The sequence below is a fragment of the Zonotrichia albicollis genome, chromosome 1 (assembly GCF_047830755.1).
Source record: "Zonotrichia albicollis isolate bZonAlb1 chromosome 1, bZonAlb1.hap1, whole genome shotgun sequence".
NCBI classification, from domain to species: domain Eukaryota; kingdom Metazoa; phylum Chordata; class Aves; order Passeriformes; family Passerellidae; genus Zonotrichia; species Zonotrichia albicollis.
This window is the reverse complement of record NC_133819.1, coordinates 154,356,278-154,376,972: the sequence shown is the minus strand read 5'-3', so window position 1 is coordinate 154,376,972 and position 20,695 is coordinate 154,356,278. Positions and strand designations below refer to the sequence as shown.

The window sequence follows — 20,695 nt, the reverse complement described above, 5'->3', positions numbered from 1 at the left end:
GGACAACGGCCGCGACACCGCCCCCGGGGCAAAGGGGACAGCCCGGGACAGCCCGGGACAACGGCCGAGACACCGCCCCCGGGGCAACGGGCAGGGACCGGGACAGCCCGGGACAGCCCGGGACAACGGTCACGATACCGCCCCCGGGGCAACGGGCAGGGATCGGGACAGCCCGGGACAGCCCGGGACAACGGTCACGATACCGCCCCCGGGGCAACGGGCAGGGATCGGGACAACGGGCAGGGATCGGGACAACCCGGGACAACGGGGAGGGATTGGGGACAACCCGGGACAATCACGATACCGGGGGACAGCCCGGGACAAGGGCCGCGACACTGCCCCCGAGGAAACGGGCAGGGATCGGGGACAACCCGGGACAATCGCGACACCGCCCCCGGGGCAACGGGCAGGGATCGGGACAGCCCGGGACAGCCCGGGACAACGGTCACGACACCGCCCCCGGGGCAACGGGGACAACGGCGATACCGCCCCCCGGGGCAACGGGCAGGGATGGGGACAGCCCGGGACAGCCCGGGACAACGGTCACGACACCGCCCCCGGGGCAACGGGCAGGGATCGGGACAACCCGGGACAACGGGGAGGGATTGGGGACAACCCGGGACAATCACGATACCGGGGGACAGCCCGGGACAAGGGCCGCGACACCGCCCCCGGGGCAACGGGCGGGGATCGGGACAACCCGGGACAGCCCGGGACAACGGTCACGACACCGCCCCCGGGGCAACGGGGACAACGGCCGCGACAGCGCCCCCGGGGCAACGGGCGGGGATGGGGGAACCCCGGGACAATCGCGACACCGCCCCCGGGGCAACGGGGAGGGGCGGGGAGACCCTGCGACAATCGCGACACCGCCTCGGCGACAACGAGAGGGCACCGGGGGACAGAGGGACAATGGCGACACCGGGAGGGGAAGGGAGGGACGGGGACAGCGCCCCGGAGCCCCCGGGGCCGCCCCCGGTACCCCGAAAGCTGCCCCGGGGCCACCCCCGGTACCCCCGCAAGCTGCCCCGGGCGCTCTGGGCCGAGCGGAGCCTCCCTGGGCCGGGGCACCAACGGCAACGGCGGCAACGGCAGCGGGCACGGGGCAACGGCAGCGGGGGGAGGGCGCCGTGACAGCGGGCACGGGGCAAAGGGGCACGGGCGCCGTGACAACGGGCACGGGGCGATGGGCACGGGCACCGTGACAACGGGCACGGGGCAAAGGGGCAACGGGCACCGTGACAACGGGCACGGGGCGATGGGCACGGGCACCGGGGGGAGGGGACAGCAGGGAAGGCAGCGGGACACGGGGAAAGGGGCGGGAGCGGCACCGGGGAGCGGGGACAAACAGGGAAGGGGACACCGGGAATGGAACACCGGGAACGGGACTGGCACCGGCACCGGGCACGGCACAAGGAAGGGGACACCGGGAATGGGACATCGGGAATGGGACTGGCACCGGGGGCAGCACCGGGGGCAGCACCAGGGACAGATGACACTGGCACCAGGGAACGGGGACAAACAGGGATGGGACACCAGGAACGGGACTGGCACCGGGGGCAGCTGGCACGGGGTGGGACAGAGAAGGGGACACCGGGAATGGAACACCGGGAATGGGACTGGCACCGGCACCAGGGACAGATGGCACCGGCACCGGCCACGGGGACAAACAGGGATGGGGACACCAGGAATGGGACACCGGGAACGGGGCTGGCACCGGGGGCAGCTGGCACGGGGTGGGACAGGGAAGGGGACACCGGGAATGGGACACCGGGAATGGGACACTGAATGGGACTGGCACCGGCACCAGGGACAGATGGCACCGGCACCAGGGAACGGGGACAAACAGGGATGGGGACACCGGGAACGGGACTGGCACCGGCACCGGGCACGGGGATGGCACAGGGAAAGGGACACCGGGATGGGAGACCGGGAACGGGACTGGCACCGGCACCGGGCACGGCACAGGGAAGGGGACACCGGGAATGGGACTGGGGTGGCACCGGGGACGGGAGGTTGGGAACATCGGGAGTGGCACATCGGGAACGGGATTGGCACCGGCACTGGGGACACCTGGCACAGGGGTGGCACCGGGGGCAGCTGGAATGGGGAAGGGGACACCGGGAACGGGGATAAACCGGGATGGGGACACCGGGAACAGGACTGGCACCGGGGGCACGGGAATGGCACCGGGAAGGGGACACCGGGAATGAGACTGGCACCGGGGATGGGACACCGGGAACGGGACTGGCACTGGGGGCACGGGAATGGCACCGGGAAGGGGACACCGGGAATGAGACTGGCACCGGGGATGGGACACCGGGAACGGGACTGGCACTGGGGGCACGGGAATGGCACCGGGAAGGGGACACCGGCAGTGGGATTGTCACCGCGGATAGCTGGCACTGGGGTGGCACCGGGAACGGGGACAGCCATGGGACAACGGGATGGGACACCGGGAACGGCACCGGGGGCGGATGGAACGGGGATGGCACCGGGAATGGGGACAAACAGGGAAGGGGACACCGAGAATGGCACACCGGGAGTGGCACATCGGGAATGGGACAGCTGGCACCGGCACCGGGCACGGGGATGGCACTGGGCATGGGACACCGGGAATGGGACATCGGGAACGGGGCTGGCACCGGCACCGGGCACGGGGGTGACACCGGGAAGGGGACACCAGGAACGGGACTGGCACTGGGGATGGGGATGGCACAGGAAGGGGACATTGGGGTGGGGACACCAGGAACGGGACTGGCACCGGGGACAGATGGCACGGGGGTGGCACCGGGGATGGGACATTGGGAACGGGGATAAACAGGGATGAGATACCGGGGACTGGCACCGGGGGCAGCTGGCACGGGGGTGACACCGGGAATGGGACATTGGGGTGGGGACACCGAGAACGGGACTGGCACCGGCACCGGGCACGGGGATGGCACAGGAAGGGGACACCGGAATGGGGACAAACAGGGATGTGGCACCGGGAATGGGACATCGGGAATGGGACAGCTGGAACCGGCACCGGGGGCAGCTGGCACGGGGAAGGGCACACCGGGAACGGGACTGGCACCGGGAACGGGACGGGCACCGGCACCGGGCATGGGGAGGGGACACCGGGAATGGGGCACCGGGAACGGGCACGTGGCAGCGGGGACAGCGGGCACAGCAGGGACAGCGGGCACAGGGAAAGGAATGGCACCGGGACACAGGGACAGGGACAGGGGTGGCACAGGGACAGGGGGCACAGGGAAAGGAATGGCACCGGGACACAGGGACACAGGGACAGGGGTGGCACAGCAGGGACAGGGGTGGCACCGGGGACAACGGGCACAGAGAAAGGGACACCGGGAGAGGGCACGTGGCACCGGGAATGGGCACACGGCAAGGGGGACAGCGGGCACAGGGGTGGCACGGGGGACAAGGGTGACAGCGGGCACAGGGGTGGCACGGGGGACAACGGGCACCGGCAACGGGGGTGGCACTGGGACATTGGGAATCGGGGTGGCACCGGGGACAAGGGGCACATGACACCGGCACCGGGGGTGGCTCCGGCACCGGGCACTTGGCAGCGGGGACAGCGGGGACAGGGAAAGGGGTGGCACTGGGGACAACGGGCACAATGAAATGGGTGGCACCGGGAACGGGCACGTGGCAGAGGGGACAGAGGGCACTGGGAAAGGGACAGGAGTGGCAGCGGGGACAGAGGGCACGGGGGTGGCACTGGGACACAGGGACAGGGGTGGCACCGGGGACAACGGGCAGAGAAAACGGGGTGGCACCGGGCAGGGGACACAGGGAATCGGGGTGGCACCGGCAAGGGGACAGGACAGGGACAGGGACAGGGGTGGCACCGGGCACAGGGAGTGGGATACTGGGACAGGGGGTGGCAGCAGGAAGGGGACAATTGGCACTGGGGTGGCACTGGTGACAACGGGCATCGGGAAAGAGGGTGGCACCGGGGAAAGGGACACTGGGAGTGGGACACTGGGACAGGGGGTGGCACCAGGAAGGGGACAACTGGCACGGGGGTGGCACCGAGAAGGGGACAATGGGCAGAGGACAACAGACACCGAGGTGGCACTGGTGACAACTGACACGGGTGGCACCGGAGACAACGGGCACAGGGCAGAGGGGTGGCACTGGGAAGGGGACACTGGGACAGGGGGGTGGCACCAGGAAGGGGACAACAGACACGGGGGTGGCACTGGTGACAACTGACACGGGTGGCACTGGGGACAACGGGCACAGGGCAGGGGGGTGGCACCGGGAAGGGGACAGCGGGACAAGGGGTGGCACGGGGGTGGCACGGGGGTGGCACTGGTGACAACTGACACGGGTGGCACCGGGGACAACGGGCACAGGGCAGGGGGGTGGCACTGGGAAGGGGACAGCGGGACAAGGGGTGGCACGGGGGTGGCACTGGTGACAACGGGCACCGCTCGGGGCTGGGTGGCACCGGGCCAGCGCCACCGCCCGGCTTGGGGACAGCGACACGCGGGGGGCGGGGCACGAGGGGGGGGCGGGAATTGGGGGACCCCAGCCCCTCCCCCCGCCCCAATTGTCCCCGATTGTCCCCAATGTCCCCAATTGTCCCCAATGTTCCCAATTGTCCCCGATTGTCCCCAATGTCCCCACAGCCCCGCTCACATCGCCCCCCAGCGGCTCCAACCGCCGCGCCCGCGCCGGCCACGCCCCCGGCTGTCAATCAGCTGATGTCACACCCACTCGGTGCTGATTGGGTGAAGGCGCGGGGGGCGTGACCGGGAGAGACCAAAAGGCGGCGGGGGGGGGGGGGGGAGAACCCCTCCCCTTTTGGGTTCGCCCGTTTAGGGATCCAATGGGGGACCCCAAAATTGGGGATCCCACAGAGATCCCAAAATTAGGGGACCTCAGAATTGGGGGTCCCTATAGACCCCCCAAAATTAGGGACCCCATAGACCCCCCCCAACATTAGGGACCCCCAGAGATCACGCCCCAAATTTAGGGGACCCCAGAATTTGGGGACCCCATAAACTCCACAAAATTAGGGGACCCCATAGACCCCGCGCCAAAATTAGGGACCCCATAGACCCCCCCAAAATTAGGGACCCCTTAGACCCCCCCCCCAAATTTAGGGCACCCCCTAGACCCCAAAATTAGGGGTCCCTATAGACCCCCCCAAAATTAGGGACCCCACACACTCCACTATTAGGGGTCCCTATAGACACCCCAAAATTAGGGGACTCCATAGACCCCCCCCCAAAATTAAGTGACCTTAGAGAGACCCCCCCTAAATTAGGGAATCCCATAGATCCCAAAATTAGGATCCCATAAATCCTCCCAAAATTAGGGGGACCCCCTAGACCCCAAAATTAGGGGTCCCTATAGACCCCCCCAAAAATTAGGGGATCCCATTGAACCCCCCAAATGTCGGGAACCCCATAGAGCCCCCCCCAAATTTAGGGGACCCCCTAGACCCCAAAATTAGGGGTCCCATAGACCCCCTAAATTGAGAGGACCCCCAGACCCCACCCCATTAAAGACCCCAAAAATCCCTCACTGGGGACCCCACAAATCCCCCCAAAAGCCGTTGTCCCCCCAGATTCATCCATTCAGGATCCCTGAAAACGTGGAAAACCCTGAACCCCATTTTCCCCTAAATCCCCCCATTTGGGATCCCCTAAATCCCATTTCACTGCAAATTCCCCCATTTGGGATCCCCTAAATCCATTTCACTGCAAATTCCCCCATTTGGGATCCCCTAAATCCATTTCACTGCAAATTCCCCCATTTGGGATCCCCTAAAATGACAAAACCCGAAATCCCATTTCCCCCCAAATTCCCCCATCTTCCCCCAAATTCCCCATTTAGGAAAGTCCTAAATTCCCCCATTTCCCCCCAAATTCCTCTATTAGGATCCCACAAATTTCCCCATTTCCCCCCAAAATTCCCTATTTTTGATTCCCCCAAATTCCGTTATTTTCACCCCACATTTCCTCATTTAGGATCCCCCCAAATTCCCTTATTTTCACCCCACATTTCCCCATTTAGGATCCCCCATTTCCCCCCAAATTTCCCCTTTAGGACCCCCCAAATTCCCCCATTTAGGACCCCCCAAATTCCCTTATTTTCACCCCAAATTCCCCCATTTAGGACCCCCCAAATTCCCCCATTTTCCCCCAAATTTCCCCATTTAGGACCCCCCAAATTCCCCCCAAATTTCCCCTTTAGGACCCCCCAAATTCCCTTATTTTCACCCCAAATTCCCCCATTTAGGACCCCCCAAATTCCCCCATTTCCCCCCAAATTCCCCCACTTAGGATCGCCCCAAATTCCCCCTTTAGGACCCCCCAAATTCCCCATTTAGGACCCCCCAAATTTCTCCTTTAGGACCCCCCAAAATTTCCCCATTTAGGACCCCCCAAATTCCCTTATTTTCCCTCCAAATTTCCCCATTTAGGATCCCCCATTTTCCCCCAAATTTCCCCATTTTGGATCCCCCCAAATTCCCCATTTTCACCCCAAATTTCCCCTTTAGGGCCCCCCAAATTCCCTTATTTTCCCCCCAAATTCCCCCATTTAGGACCCCCCAAATTTCCCCATTTCCCCCTAAATTCCCCCATTTAGGATCCCCCCTTTTCCCCCAAAATTCCCCATTAGGACCCCCCAAATCCCCTTATTTTCACCCCAAATTCCCCATTTAGGACCCCCCAAATTCCCTTATTTTCACCCCAAATTTCCCCTTTAGGGCCCCCCAAATTTCCCCTTTAGGACCCCCCAAATTTCCCCTTTAGGGCCCCCCAAATTCCCTTATTTTCCCCCCAAATTCCCCCATTTAGGACCCCCCAAATTCCCTTATTTTCCCCCCAAATTTCCCCTTTAGGGCCCCCCAAATTCCCTTATTTTCACCCCAAATTCCCCCATTTCCCCCCAAATTTCTCCTTTAGGACCCCCCAAATTCCCTTATTTTCCCCCCAAATTTCCCCATTTAGGATCCCCCCAAATTTCCCCTTTAGGACCCCCCAAATTTCCCCTTCAGGGCCCCCCAAATTTCCCTCCCGGGGCCCTTTTAGGGCCGCCCCACCCCTTTATCACCGCCCCCCCCCCTTATCAACCCCTTCCAGCCCCCCAAAAAAACCCCAAAAAACCCCAAAAAACCCCAAAATCGGCGCCGCCCCTCCCCCGCAGCCCCCCCAAACCCCCCGGGGCCGTTCGGGGTTTTTGGGGCGCCCTTTGGGGTTTTTGGGGCGCCCTTTGGGGTCACCCCAAGGCAGCGCTGACCTTGCCCTGCAGCGGCCGCGGCCGAAACGGGAGCGGGGCCGGCTCGGGGATTTGGGGGGGCCCCGCCCCATAAAGGGCCACCCCAAAACGCGGAGCGCGGGTTGGGGTGAGGGGTTGGGGCGGGGATTTGGGGTTTGGGGGGCCTGAAAGGGATTTGGGGGGTCCTAAAAGGGGTTTGGGGGGGTCCTAAAAGGGAATTTGGGGTTTTTATTTGGGGTTTGGGGGGTCCTAAAAGTTCCTAAAATGGAATTTGGGTTTTTTTATTTGGGGTTTTGGGGGGTCCTAAAAGCGATTTTGGGGGGTTCTAAAAGGGATTTGGGGTTTGGGGGGGTCCTAGAAGGGATTTTGGGTTTTTATTTGGGGTTTTGGGGTCGTAAAAGGGTTTGGGGTTTTTATTTGGGATTTGGGGGGGCCCCGCCCCATAAAGGGCCACCCCAAAAAACGGAGCGCGGGCTGGGGCGGGGATTTGGGGGGGCCTGAAAGGGATTTGGGGTTTTTATTTGGGGTTTTGGGGTCCTAAAAGGGGTTTGGGGTTTTTATTTGGGGTTTTTATTTGGGGTTTGGGGGGTCCTAAAAGGGATTTGGGGTTTTTATTTGGGGTTTGGGGGGTCCTAAAAGGGGTTTGGGGTTTTTATTTGGGGTTTGGGGGGGCCCCGCCCCATAAAGGGCCACCCCAAAACACGGAGCGCGGGCTGCGGCGGGGATTTGGGGTTTGGGGGGGCCTGAAAGGGATTTGGGGGGGTCCTAAAAGGGGTTTGGGGGGTCCTAAAAGGGAATTTGGGGTTTTTATTTGGGGTTTGGGGGGTCCTAAAAGTTCCTAAAATGGAATTTGGGTTTTTTTATTTGGGGTTTTGGGGGTCCTAAAAGCGATTTTGGGGGGTTCTAAAAGGGATTTGGGGTTTGGGGGGGTCCTAGAAGGGATTTTGGGTTTTTATTTGGGGTTTTGGGGTCGTAAAAGGGTTTGGGGTTTTTATTTGGGGTTTGGGGGGGCCCCGCCCCATAAAGGGCCACCCCAAAAAATGGAGCGCGGGCTGGGGCGGGGATTTGGGGTTCGGGGGGGCCTAAAAGTTTCCTGTGGGATTTGGGGGATCCTAAAAGTTCCTAAGAGGGGTTTGGGGTTTTTATTTTGGGTTTTTATTTGGGGTTTTGGGGTCCTAAAAGGGATTTGGGGTTTGGGGGGTCCTAAAAGTTCCTAAAAGGGATTTGGGGTTTTTATTTGGGGTTTTGGGGTCCTAAAAGGGATTTGGGTTTTTATTTGGGGCTTTGGGGATTTTTTATTTGGGGTTTTAGGGGGTCCTAAAAGGGTTTTGGGGGGGTCCTAAAAGGGAATTTGGGGTTTTTATTTGAGGTTTTGGGGGGCCCTAAAAGGGTTTGGGGTTTTTATTTGGGGTTTGGGGGGGCACCGCCCCATAAAGGGCCACCCCAAAAAACGGAGCGCGGGCTGCGGCGGGGATTTGGGGTTTGGGGGGGCCTGAAAGGGGTTTGGGGGGTCCTAAAAGGGAATTTGGGGTTTGGGGGGTCCTAAAAGGGATTTGGGGTTTTTTATTTAGGGTTTTCAGGGGTCCTAGAAGGGATTTTTGGTTTTTATTTGGGGTTTTGGGGTCCTAAAATGGATTTGGGGTTTTTTATTTGGGGTTTTGGGGGTTCCTAAAAGGGAATTTGGGGGGGTCCTAAAAGGGATTTGGGGAGTCCTAAAAGAGAATTTGGGGTTTTTATTTGGGGTTTGGGGGTCCTAAAATGGATTTGGGGTTTTGGGGTCCTAAAAGGGGATTTTGGGTTTTTATTTGGGGTTTTTGGGTCCTAAAATGGATTTGGGGTTTTTATTTGGGGTTTTTATTTGGGGTTTGGGGGGGCCCCGCCCCATAAAGGGCCACCCCAAAAAATGGAGCGCGGGCTGCGGCGGGGATTTGGGGTTTGGGGGGCCTGAAAGGGATTTGGGGGGGTCCTAAAAAGGGGTTTGGGGGGTCCTAAAAGGGAATTTGGGGTTTTTATTTGGGGTTTTGGGGTCCTAAAAGTTCCTAAAAGGGAATTTGGGTTTTTTAATTTGGGGTTTTGGGGGGTCCTAAAAGCGATTTTGGGGGGTTCTAAAAGGGATTTGGGGTTTGGGGGGGTCCTAGAAGGGATTTTGGGTTTTTATTTGGGGTTTTGGGGTCGTAAAAGGGTTTGGGGTTTTTATTTGTAGTTTGGGGGGGCCCCGCCCCATAAAGGGCCACCCCAAAAAACGGAGCGCGGGCTGGGGCGGGGATTTGGGGTTTGGGGGGTCCTAAAAGGGATTTGGGGGGGTCCTAAAATCCCATATAGGATTTGGGGTTTTGGGATCCTAAAAGTTTCCTGTGGGGTTTGGGGGGTCCTAAAAGTTCCTAAAAGGGATTTGGGGTTTTTATTTGGGGTTTTGGGGTCCTAAAAGGGAATTTCGGGGTTTTATTTGGGGTTTTGGGGGGTCCCAAAAGGAGTTTTGGGGTCCTAAAAGTGATTTGGTGTTTTTATTTGGGGTTTTTATTTGGCGTTTTTGGGGGGGTCCTAAAAGGGAATTTGGGGTTTTTATTTGGGGTTTTTGGGTCCTAAAAAGGATTTGGGGTTTTTTATTTGGGGTTTTGGGGATCCTAAAAGGGATTTGGGGTTTGGGGGTCCTGAAAGGGATTTGGGGGGTCCTAAAATGGATTTGGGGTTTTTTATTTGGGCTTTTGGGGGGTCATAAAAGGGAATTTGGGGTTTGGGGGGGCCTGAAAGGGATTTGGGGGGTCACAAAAGGGATTTGGGGTTTTTATTTGCTGTTTGGGGGCTCCTAAAAGTTCCTAAAAGGGATTTGGGGTTTTATTTGGGGTTGGGGGGTCCTAAAAGGGATTTGGGGTTTTTATTTAGGGATTTGGGGGGGATCCAAAAAGGGATTTGGGGTTTTATTTGGGGTTTTGGGGGGTCCTAAAAGGGAATTTCGCGGTTTTATTTGGGGTTTTGGGATTCCCTAAATCCACATTTGGGGTTTTGGGGACCCCTAAATCCCACTGGAAACTTTTGGGACCCCAAATCCCTTTTAGGAACTTTTAGGACCCCCCACCCCAAATAAAAACCCCAAATTCCCTTTTAGGACCCCAGAACCCCAAATAAAAAATCCCAAATCCCTTTTAGGACCCCCCAAAATCCCAAATGTGGATTTAGGGAATCCCAAACCCCAAATGTGGATTTAGGGGGGTTCCCAAAAACCCCAAATGTGGATTTGGGGGGTCCTAAAAACCCCATATAGGATTTGGGGTCCTCAAAACCCCAAATGTGGATTTAGGGGTTCCCAAAACCCCAAATGTGGATTTGGGGGTTCCCAAAACCCCAAATGTGGATTTAGGGAATCCCAAACCCCCAATGTGGATTTGGGGAATCCCAAAACTTTCCTATGGGATTTGGGGCCCCCAAAACTCCAAATATGGATTTAGGGGATCCCAAAACCTGACAAGTGGATTTAGGGAATCCCAAAACCCCAATTGTGGATTTGGGGGTTCCCAAAACCCCAAATGTGGATTTAGGGAATCCCAAAACTTTCCTGCAGGATTTGGGGGGTTCCCAAAACCCCAAATGTGGATTTGGGGTGGCCCTAAAAACCCCATATAGGATTTGGGGTCCCCAAAACTTTCCTGTAGGATTTGGGGGTTCCCAAAACCCCAAATGTGGATTTAGGGGGGTTCCTAAAACCCCAAATGTGGATTTGGGGGTTCCCAAAACCCCAAATGTGGATTTAGGGGATCCCAAAACCCCAAATATGGATTTAGGGGTCTCCAAAATTTCCAATGGGATTTAGGGGTTCCCAAAACCCCAAATGTGGATTGGGGGGGTCCCAAAACCCCAAATGTGGATTGGGGGGGTCCCAAAACCCCAAATGTGGATTTAGGGGGGTTCCTAAAACCCCAAATGTGGATTTGGGGGTTCCCAAAACCCCAAATGTGGATTTAGGGGATCCCAAAACATTCCTGTAGGATTTGGGGGCCCCCAAAACCCCAAATGTGGATTTAGGGAATCCCAAAACCCCAAATGTGAATTTAGGGAATCCCAAAACTTTCCTGTTGGATTTAGGGGTTCCCAAAACCCCAAATATGGATTTAGGGGTCCCCAAAAGTTTCCAATGGGATTTGGGGGTCCCCAAAACCCCAAATGTGGATTTAGGGAATCCTAAAACTTTCCTATGGGATTTGGAGGTTCCCAAAACCCCAAATGTGGATTTGGGGGATCCCAAAACCCCAAATGTGAATTTAGGGAATCCCAAAACCCCAAATGTGGATTTAGGGGGGTTCCCAAAACCCCAAATGTGGATTTAGGGAATCCCAAAATTTCCTATGGGATTTGGGGGTTCCCAAAACCCCAAATGTGAATTTTGGGGATCCCAAAACCCCAAATGTGGATTTGGGGGGGTCCTAAAAACCCCATATAGGATTTGGGGTCCCCAAAACTTTCCTGTGGGATTTAGGGGATCCCAAAACCCCAAATGTGGATTTAAGGGGTCCCAAACCTTTCCTATGGGATTTGGGGGGGTCCTAAAACCCCAAATGTGGATTTGGGGAATCCCAAAACCCCAAATGTGGATTTAGGGAATCCCAAACCCCAAATGAGCCTTTAGGGTTTCCCAAAACCCCCAAACCCAATTTTGGGGTCCCACCACTCCCCCCCCCCCCCCAAAATGCGACTTTTGGGGTCTCCCATCCCCTCCCCCTCCACAATTTTGGGGCCATTTCCCATTAAAAAAACCCCCAAAAACCCCAAATAACAAAATCCACACCGACACCAAAATGTCGCCACCCCCGTTTTGTTCCTCGTCCCCATTTTTGGGGTTTTTTTTTCTTCTTTTTTTTGGGGACAAAAAAAGCGACAAAGAAAAAAAAAAAAAAAAAACAAACAAAAATTCCCGTTTTTGGGGACACCGAGTGACACCGAGGGGACACCCCCAAACCGCGGGGTGACCCCGGATTCGGTTCGGTCACATCAGGCGGCAGCAGCGCCGCTTCCCCGAGGGCGCCTCGGGCGGCGGCGCCGTCAAACGCAGCAGCGGCGGCTCCGCCATGTCCGCGATGTCCCCAAGGGTGTCCCCAATGGTGTCCCCAATGTCCCCAGGGGTGTCCCCGAGCGACATTTCGGGGTTTTTGGGGTCGTTTTTGGGGTTTTTGGCGGCCGCCCGGTGCCGTTTGAGGTCGGCCAGGGTGTGCGGGTGGCTTTTGTCACCCGAGCGAGGGGACAGCGGGGACAGCGGGGACAGCGGGGACAGCGCGGAGCCGTTGGGGTGAGGGGACAGCGGGGGCGGCTCCTGAGGGGACAGAAAGGGGGGGTGACAATGGGGACAATGGGGACACTCGGGGGGGGCTGTTGTCCCCAGCGGTGTCACCGTTGTCCCCTCCCGGTGTCACCCTGAGCGTGAGTGTGCTCCTCGCTGTTGTCACCAAGGCACTGTAATGTCACCTCATGTTGTCACCAAGGTCCCTCAAACTGATGTCACCACGATGTCCCCAACCCACTGGTGTCACCCCCATGTTGTCCCCAAGGTCCTCAATGTCCCCCCCAAGGTCCTCAACCCCTCAATGTCCCCAAGGTCTGTCACCCCCAATGTCCCCAATGTCCCCAAGGTCCCTCACCCTGATGTCCCCCCCATGATGTCCCCAATGTCCCCCCCAAGGTCCTCAACCCCTCAATGTCCCCAAGGTCTGTCACCCCCAATGTCCCCATTGTCCCCAAGGTTCTCAATCCTCAATGTCCCCAATGTCCCAAATGTCCCCAAGGTCCTCAGCCCTCAATGTCCCCGCAATGTCCCCACAATGTCCCCAAGGTCCCTCACTGCAATGTCCCCCCCATGTTGTCCCCAATGTCCCCAAGGTCCTCAACCCCCCCATGATGTCCCCAAGGTCCCCAACCCCCCAATGTCCCCAAGGTCTGTCACCCCCAATGTCCTCAATGTCTCCCATTGTCCCCAAGGTTCTCAATCCTCAATGTCCCCAAGGTCCCCAATGTCCCCAATGTCCCCAGTGTCCCAAATGTCCCCTCGGTCCTCAGCCCTCAATGTCCCCGCAATGTCCCCACAATGTCCCCAATGTCCCCAAGGTCCCTCACTGCAATGTCCCCCCCATGTTGTCCCCAATGTCCCCAAGGTCCTCATCCCCCCCATGATGTCCCCAATGTCCCCCCCAAGGTCCTCAACCCCTCAATGTCCCCAAGGTCTGTCACCCCCAATGTCCTCAATGTCTCCCATTGTCCCCAAGGTTCTCAATCCTCAAGGTCCCCAATGTCCCCAATGTCCCCAATGTCCCTCACTGCAATGTCCCCCCCATATTGTCCCCAATGTCCCCAAGGTTCCCAACCCCCCACAATGTCCCCAAGGTCCCCGTGTTGTCCCCAAGGTCCCTCACCCCCAATGTCCCCCCTGTGTCCCCAAAGACCCAACCTCCAATGTCACCCAATGTCCCACGTTGTCCCCAATGTCCCACGATGTCCCCAATGTCCCCAAGGTCCCTCACCCTGATGTCCCCTCCCAATGTCCCCAATGTCCCACGTTGTCCCCAAGGTCCCTCACCCCCAATGTCCCCCCTGTGTCCCCAAAGACCCAACCTCCAATGTCACCCAATGTCCCACGTTGTCCCCAATGTCCCACGATGTCCCCAATGTCCCCAAGGTCCCTCACCCTGATGTCCCCTCCCAATGTCCCCAATGTCCCACGTTGTCCCCAAGGTCCCTCACCCCCAATGTCCCCGATGTTCCCAGTGTCCCTCACCCCCACATTGTCCCCAATGTCCCACGTTGTCCCCAAGGTCCCTCACACCAATGTCATCCATGTTGTCCTCATTGTCCCCAATTCCCCAATGTCCCCAATGTCCCACACTGTTCTCAAGGTCCCACAATGTCCCCAAGGTCCCCATGTTGTCCCCAAGGTCCCTCACACCAATGTCCTCCATGTTGTCCTCATTGTCCCCAATGTCCTACACTGTTCTCAAGGTCCCACAATGTCCCCAAGGTCCCCTGATGTCCCCAGTGTTCCTCAGCCCTGATGTCCCCCCACGTTGTCCCCATTGTCCCCAATGTCCACCCCATGCTGTCCCCAAGGTCCCTCACCCCCAATGTCCTCCCCAGTGTCCCCAAGGACCCAACCTCCAATGTCCCCCAATGTCCCCAAGGTCCCTCACTTGCAATGTCCCCGATGTCCCCAGTGTTCCTCACCCCCAATGTCCCCAGTGTCCCCAAGGTCTGTCACCCCCAATGTCCCCAATGTCTCCCATTGTCCCCAAGGTTCTCATTCCTCAAGGTCCTCAATGTCCCCAATGTCCCTCACCCTGATGTCCCCTCCATGTTGTCCCCAAGGTCTTCAGCCCTCAATGTCCCCACAATGTCCCCAAGGTCCCTCACTGCAATGTCCCCCCCATATTGTCCCCAATGTCCCCAAGGTCCTCAACCCCCCCATGATGTCCTCAAGGTCCCCCCCAAGGTCCTCAACCCCTCAGTGTCCCCAAGGTCTGTCACCCCCAATGTCCCCAATGTCTCCCATTGTCCCCAAGGTTCTCAATCCTCAAGGTCCCCAATGTCCCCAAGGTCCCCGTGTTGTCCCCAAGGACCCTCACCCCCAATGTCCCCCCAGTGTCCCCAAGGACCCAACCTCCAATGTCCCCCAATGTCCCCAAGGTCCCCCCACGTTGTCCACGATGTCCCCAATGTCCCACATTGTCCCCAAGGTCCCTCACCTGCAATGTCCCCCCTGTGTCCCCCCAATGTCCCCAAGGTCCCACAATGTCCCCAAGGTCCCTCACTTGCAATGTCCCCAGTGTCCCCAATATCCCCCAATGTCCCCAAGGTCCCACAATGTCCTCAATGATCCCGTGTTGTCCCCAAGGTCCCTCACCCCCAGTGTCCCCCCAATGTCCCCAAGGTCCCACGATGTCCCCAAGGTCCCAACCTCCAATGTCCCCCAATGTCCCCCAATGTCCCCAAGGTCCCCAACCCTCAATGTCCCCCAATGTCCCCCACGGTCCCACACACCAATGTCCTCCATGTTGTCCTCATTGTCCCCAATCCCCCGATGTCCCCAATGTCCCACATTGTCCCCAAGGTCCCTCACACCTGATGTCCCCCCTCCACATGGTCCCCAATGTCCACCCCATGTTGTCCCCAATGTCCCCAAGGTCCTTCACCCCCACACTGTCCCCAGTGTCCCATGTTGTTCCCAATGTCCCTCACCCTGATGTCCCCCCACATTGTCCCCATTGTCCCCAATGTTCCCAACCCCCCACAATGTCCCCCAATGTCCCCAGTGTCCCCAAGGTCCCTCACCCCAATGTCCCCCCACATTGTCCACAATGTCCCCAAGGCCCCTCACCCCAATGTCCCCCAATGTCCCCCAATGTCCCCAAGGTCCCTCACCCCAATGTCCCCCCAGATTGTCCCCAGTGTCCCCAAGGCCTCTCATCCCCAGTGTCCCCCCCGTGTCCCCAACTTCCAATGTCATCCAATGTCCCACATTGTCCCCAAGGTCCCACAATGTCCCCAAGGTCCCACATTGTCCCCAAGGTCCCACGATGTCCCCAAGGTCCCTCACCCCAATGTCCCTCCACATTGTCCACGCTGTCCCCAAGGTCTCTCATCCCCAGTGTCCCCCCGGTGTCCCCAACCTCCAATGTCACCCAATGTCCCACATTGTCCCCAAGGTCCCACGATGTCCCCAAGGCCCCTCAGCCCAATGTCCCTCCACGTTGTCCCCAATGTCTGACGATGTCCCCAGTGTCCCCAAACCCCCGATGTCCTCAATGTCCCTCACCCCTGAGGTGTCCCCAATACCACCAGCCCTCCAATGTCCCCAATGTCCCTGATGTCCCCAACGTCCCCAATGTCCTCATTGTCCCTAATGTCCCTGTTGTCCCCAATGTCCCCAGTCCCCCGATGTCCCTAACGTCCCTGATGTCCCCAATGTCCTCATTGTCCCCAGTCCCCCGATGTCCCCAATATCCTCAATGTCCCAAATCCCCTACTGTCCCCAAGGTCTCCAATGTCCCCAATCTCCCAATGTCCCCCAGTGTCCTCAATGTCCCCGATGTCCCCGGTGTCCGGCCGTGCCCTTGGTGGTGACAGTGGCAGTGGTGGCAGTTCTGGCCCTGTCCTCGTCCTTGCTGTCCCCAAAGTGTCCCCAATGTCCTTCACCCCCAATGTCCCCAATGTCCCCAGTGTCCCCAATGCCACCAATGTCCCCAATCCCCCAATGTCCCCAATCCCCCACTGTCCCTGATGTCCTCAATGTCCCCAGCCCCCCATACCCCTATGTCCCCAATGTCCCCAGTGTCACCCCGATGTCCCTCACCCCCCAATGTCCCCCAATGTCCCTGACGTCTCTGTTGTCCCTGATGTCCCCAACGTCCCCAATGTCCCCAATCCCCCAATGTCCTCAATGTCTCCAGTGTCCCTCACCCCTGAAGTGTCCCTAATGTCCCTGATGTCCCCAATGTCACCCTGATGTCCCCAATATCCCCAATGTCCCCAAACCCCCAATGTCCGGGATGTCCCCAATGATGTCCCCAATGATGTCCCCCTGATGTCCCTGACGCCCCCAATCCCCCAATGTCCCCAATGTCCCTGATGTCCCCAATGTCCCCAATCTCCCAATGTCCCCAATGTCCCTGATGGCTCCAATGTCCCCAGTGTCCCTCACCCCTGATGTCCTCAATGTCCTTCACCTTGAGGTGCCCCAAATGTCCCCGATGTCCCCAATCCCCCAATGTCCCTGATGTCCCCAACGTCCCCGATGTCCCCAATCTCCCAATGTCCCCAATGTCCCCTGATGTCCCCAGTGTCCCCAATGTGTCCCTCAACACTGACATGTCTCCAATGTCCCCGATGTCCCCAACATCCCTGATGTCCCCATTGTCCCCAATTCCCCAATGTCCCCTGTGTCCCTGACAACCCCGCTGTCCATGATGTCCCCAATGCCCCTGATGCCCTCAATGTCCCTGATGTCCCCAATGCTCCCCCAATGTTCCCAATGTCCCTGATGCCTCCAATGTCCCCAGTGTCCCTCACCCCTGATGTCCTCAATGTCCTTCACCTTGAGGTGCCCAAATGTCCCCGATGTCCCCAATGCTCCCCCAATGTTCCCAATGTCCCCGATGTCCCCAATGTCCCCAACACTTCCGATGCCACCAATGGCCTTAATCCCCCAATGTCCCCGATCCTGCAATGTCCCTGATGTCCCCAATCTCCCAATGTCCCTGATGTCCCCAACGTCCCCGATGTCCCCAATCTCCCAATGTCCCCAATGTCCCTGACATCTCCATTGTCCCCAAGGTCTCCAGTGTCCCTCAACACTGACCTGTCTCCAATGTGCCCGATGTCCCCAATATCCCTGATGTCCCCAATGTCCCCAATTCCCCAATGTCCCTTGTGTCCCTGATGTCCCCCAATCTCCCAATGTCCCCAATGTCCCTGATGTCTCCAGTGTCCCTGATGTCCCCAAGGTCCCCAGTGTCCCTCAACACTGAGGTGTCCCCAATGTCCCCAACATCCCTGATGTCCCCAGTGTCCCCAATTCCCCAATGTCCCTTGTGTCCCTGACAACCCCACTGTCCATGATGTCCCCAATGTCCCCGATGTCCCCATTGTCCCCAATGTCCCCTGTGTCCCCGACAACCCCACTGTCCATGATGTCCCCAATGTCCCTGATGTCCCCAATGTCCCTGATGTCCCCAATCTCCCAATGTCCCCAATGTCCCTGATGCCTCCAATGTCCCCAGTGCCCCTCACCCCTGATGTCCTCAATGTCCTTCATCCTGAGGTGCCCCAAATGTCCCCGATGTCCCCAATCCCCCAATGTCCCTGATGTCCCCAATCTCCCAATGTCCCCAATCTCCCAATGTCCCTGATGTCTCCAAGGTCCCCAATCTCCCAATGTCCCCAATGTCCCTGATGCCCTCAATGTCCCCAATCTCCCAATGTCCCCAATGTCCCTGATGTCTCCAAGGTCCCCAATCTCCCAATGTCCCTGATGTCCCAATGTCCACAATGTCCCTGATGTCCCCAATCTCCCAATGTCCCCAAAGTGCCTGATGTCCCCAATGTCCCAGAAGTCCCCAATGTCCCTGATGTCCCCAATCTGCCAATGTCCCCAATGTCCCTCACGCCTGTGGTGTCCCCTCTGTCCCTGCTGTCCCCTCACCGCGGCCCCTCCGCGGTGCCCGGCCGGTGGCAGCGGTGGCCGCGTCTCGGCGGTGACGGTGACACCGGTGGTGGTGCCATCGGTGGCGGCCCTGTCGTCGTCCTCGCTGTCCCCGAGGTGTCCCCAGTGTCCCTCACCGCCAACGTCCCCAGTGTCCCTGATGTCTCCAATGTCCCCAGTGCCCCTCACCCCTGATGTCCTCAATGTCCTTCACCTTGAGGTGCCCCAAATGTCCCCGATGTCCCCAATCCCCCAATGTCCCTGATGTCCCCAATCCCCCAATGTCCCCAATGTCCTGATGTCCCCAATCTCCCAATGTCCCCAATGTCCCAGAGGTCCCCAATGTCCCTGATGTCCCCAATCCCCCAATGTCCCAGATGTCCCCAATGTCCCTGATGTCTCCAATGTCCCCAATCTCCCAATGTCCCTGATGTCCCTGATGTCCCCAATCACCCAATGTCCCCATTGTCCCCAATTCCCCAATGTCCCCTGCGTCCCTGACATCCCCGCTGTCCATGATGTCCCCAATGTCCCCAACATCCCCATTGTCCCCAATGTCCCAGAGGTCCCCAGTGTCCCTGATGTCCCCAATCTGCCAATGTCCCCACTGTCCCCAACCCCTTGCTGTCCCCGCTGTCCCCTCACCGCGGCCCCTCCGCGGTGCCCGGCCGGTGGCAGCGGTGGCCGCGTCTCGGCGGTGGCCGTGGTGACACCGGTGGCCGTGGTGACACCGGTGGTGGCGGTGCCATCGGTGGTGGCCCTGTCGTCGTCCTCGCTGTCCCCGAGGTGTCCCCAGACGATGGCCTCGCGCTGCAGCTCCCGGCGGTAGCGGCTCGAGCGCTCCGACAGGCTGGCGCGGCGAACCACCTTCCTGCAATGGGGATTGGGGGATTTATGGGGTTTTTGGGGGGTTTTTATGGGGATTTTATGGGGTTTTTGTGGGGTTTGGGGTTTGTGGGGATTTGGGGTTTATGGGGATTTGTGGGGATGTGTGGGGTTTTGGGGATTTAGGGGGTTTGGGGTTTATGGGGATTTGTGGGGATTTGTGGGGTTTATGGGGATTTGTGGGGATTTGTGGGGTTTTGGGGATTTAGGGAATTTGGGGTTTATGGGGATTTGGGGATTTGTGGGGATTTATGGGGTTTAGGGGATTGAGGGGGTTTGGGGATTTAGGGGATTTAGGGGATTTGGGGTTTATGGGGTTTTGTGGGGATTTGAGGGGTTTTGGGGTATGGGGTTGACGGGAATTCACAATTACAGGGGATCAGGGTTTTGGGGATTATGGGGGTTTGGGGTTTTTGGGATTTATGGTGTTTGGGGATTTACGGGGTTTTGGGGATTTAGGGGTTTATGGGGATTTGCGGGGATTTGTGGGTTTAGGGGATTTGGGGTTTATGAGGATTTGTGGGGTTTTGGCGGTTATAGGGGTTTGGGGTGTATGGGGGTTTGGGGTTTATGGGGTTTGGGGTAAATGGGATTTTGGGGATTATGGGGGTTTATGAGGATTTGTGGGGTTTTGGTGGTTATGGGGGTATGGGGTTTATGGGGGTTTGGGATTTATGGGGTTTGGGGTAAATGGGGATTTGGGGATTTATGGGGTTTTGGGGATTTAGGGGATTTGGGGATTTGTGGGGGTTTGTGGGGATTTATGGGGTTTAGGGGATTTGGGGTTTATGGAGATTTGGGGTTTTAGGGGATTTGGGGTTTAGGGGGTTTGGGGTTTATGAGGACTTGTGGGGTTTTGGGGGTTTTGGGGTGTATGGGGTTTATGGGGATTTGTGGGGTTTTGGGGATTTAGGGGGTTTGGGGATTTGGGGTTTATGGGGATTTGTGGGGTTTAGGGGATTTAGGGGATTTAGGGGGTTTGGGGTTTATGGGGATTTGTGGGGTTTAGGGGATTTAGGGGGTTTGGGGTTTATGGGGGTTTGGGATTTATGGGGTTTGGGGTTTATGGGGATTTGGGGTTTGTGGGGATTTGTGGGGTTTAGGGGATTTGGGGTTTATGGGAATTTGGGGATTTAGGGGGTTTGGGGATTTAGGGGATTTGGGGTTTATGGGGATTTGTGGGGGTTTGGGATTTGTGGGGTTTAGGGTAAATGGGGTTTATGGGGTTTTGGGGATTTATGGGGTTTAGGGGATTTGGAAAATTTGGGGTTTATGGGGATTTGTAGGGTTGATGGGAATTCACAATTACAGGGGATCAGGGTTATGGGGATTTATGGGGGTTTGGGGTTTTTGGGGTTTATGGTGTTTGGGGATTTAGGGGATTTGGGGTTT

The 20,695-nt window shown here is 58.0% G+C and overlaps 1 protein-coding gene across 1 annotated transcript in view; it reads right to left on the bottom strand.

Moving 5' to 3' along the window:
• Positions 1-12,115: 12,115 nt before the first annotated feature.
• The window catches only part of PPP1R16A (protein phosphatase 1 regulatory subunit 16A), a 36,453-nt gene continuing 27,873 nt past the window's right edge, over positions 12,116-20,695 (bottom strand). The window contains exons 10-11 of the mRNA XM_074558425.1: positions 19,064-19,289; positions 12,116-12,547 (exon numbers count right to left, since the gene is read on the bottom strand). Coding sequence (XP_074414526.1) covers positions 12,224-12,547; positions 19,064-19,289 — 550 coding nt within the window. The 3' untranslated portion in view covers positions 12,116-12,223. The remainder of the gene's footprint in view (positions 12,548-19,063; positions 19,290-20,695) is intronic.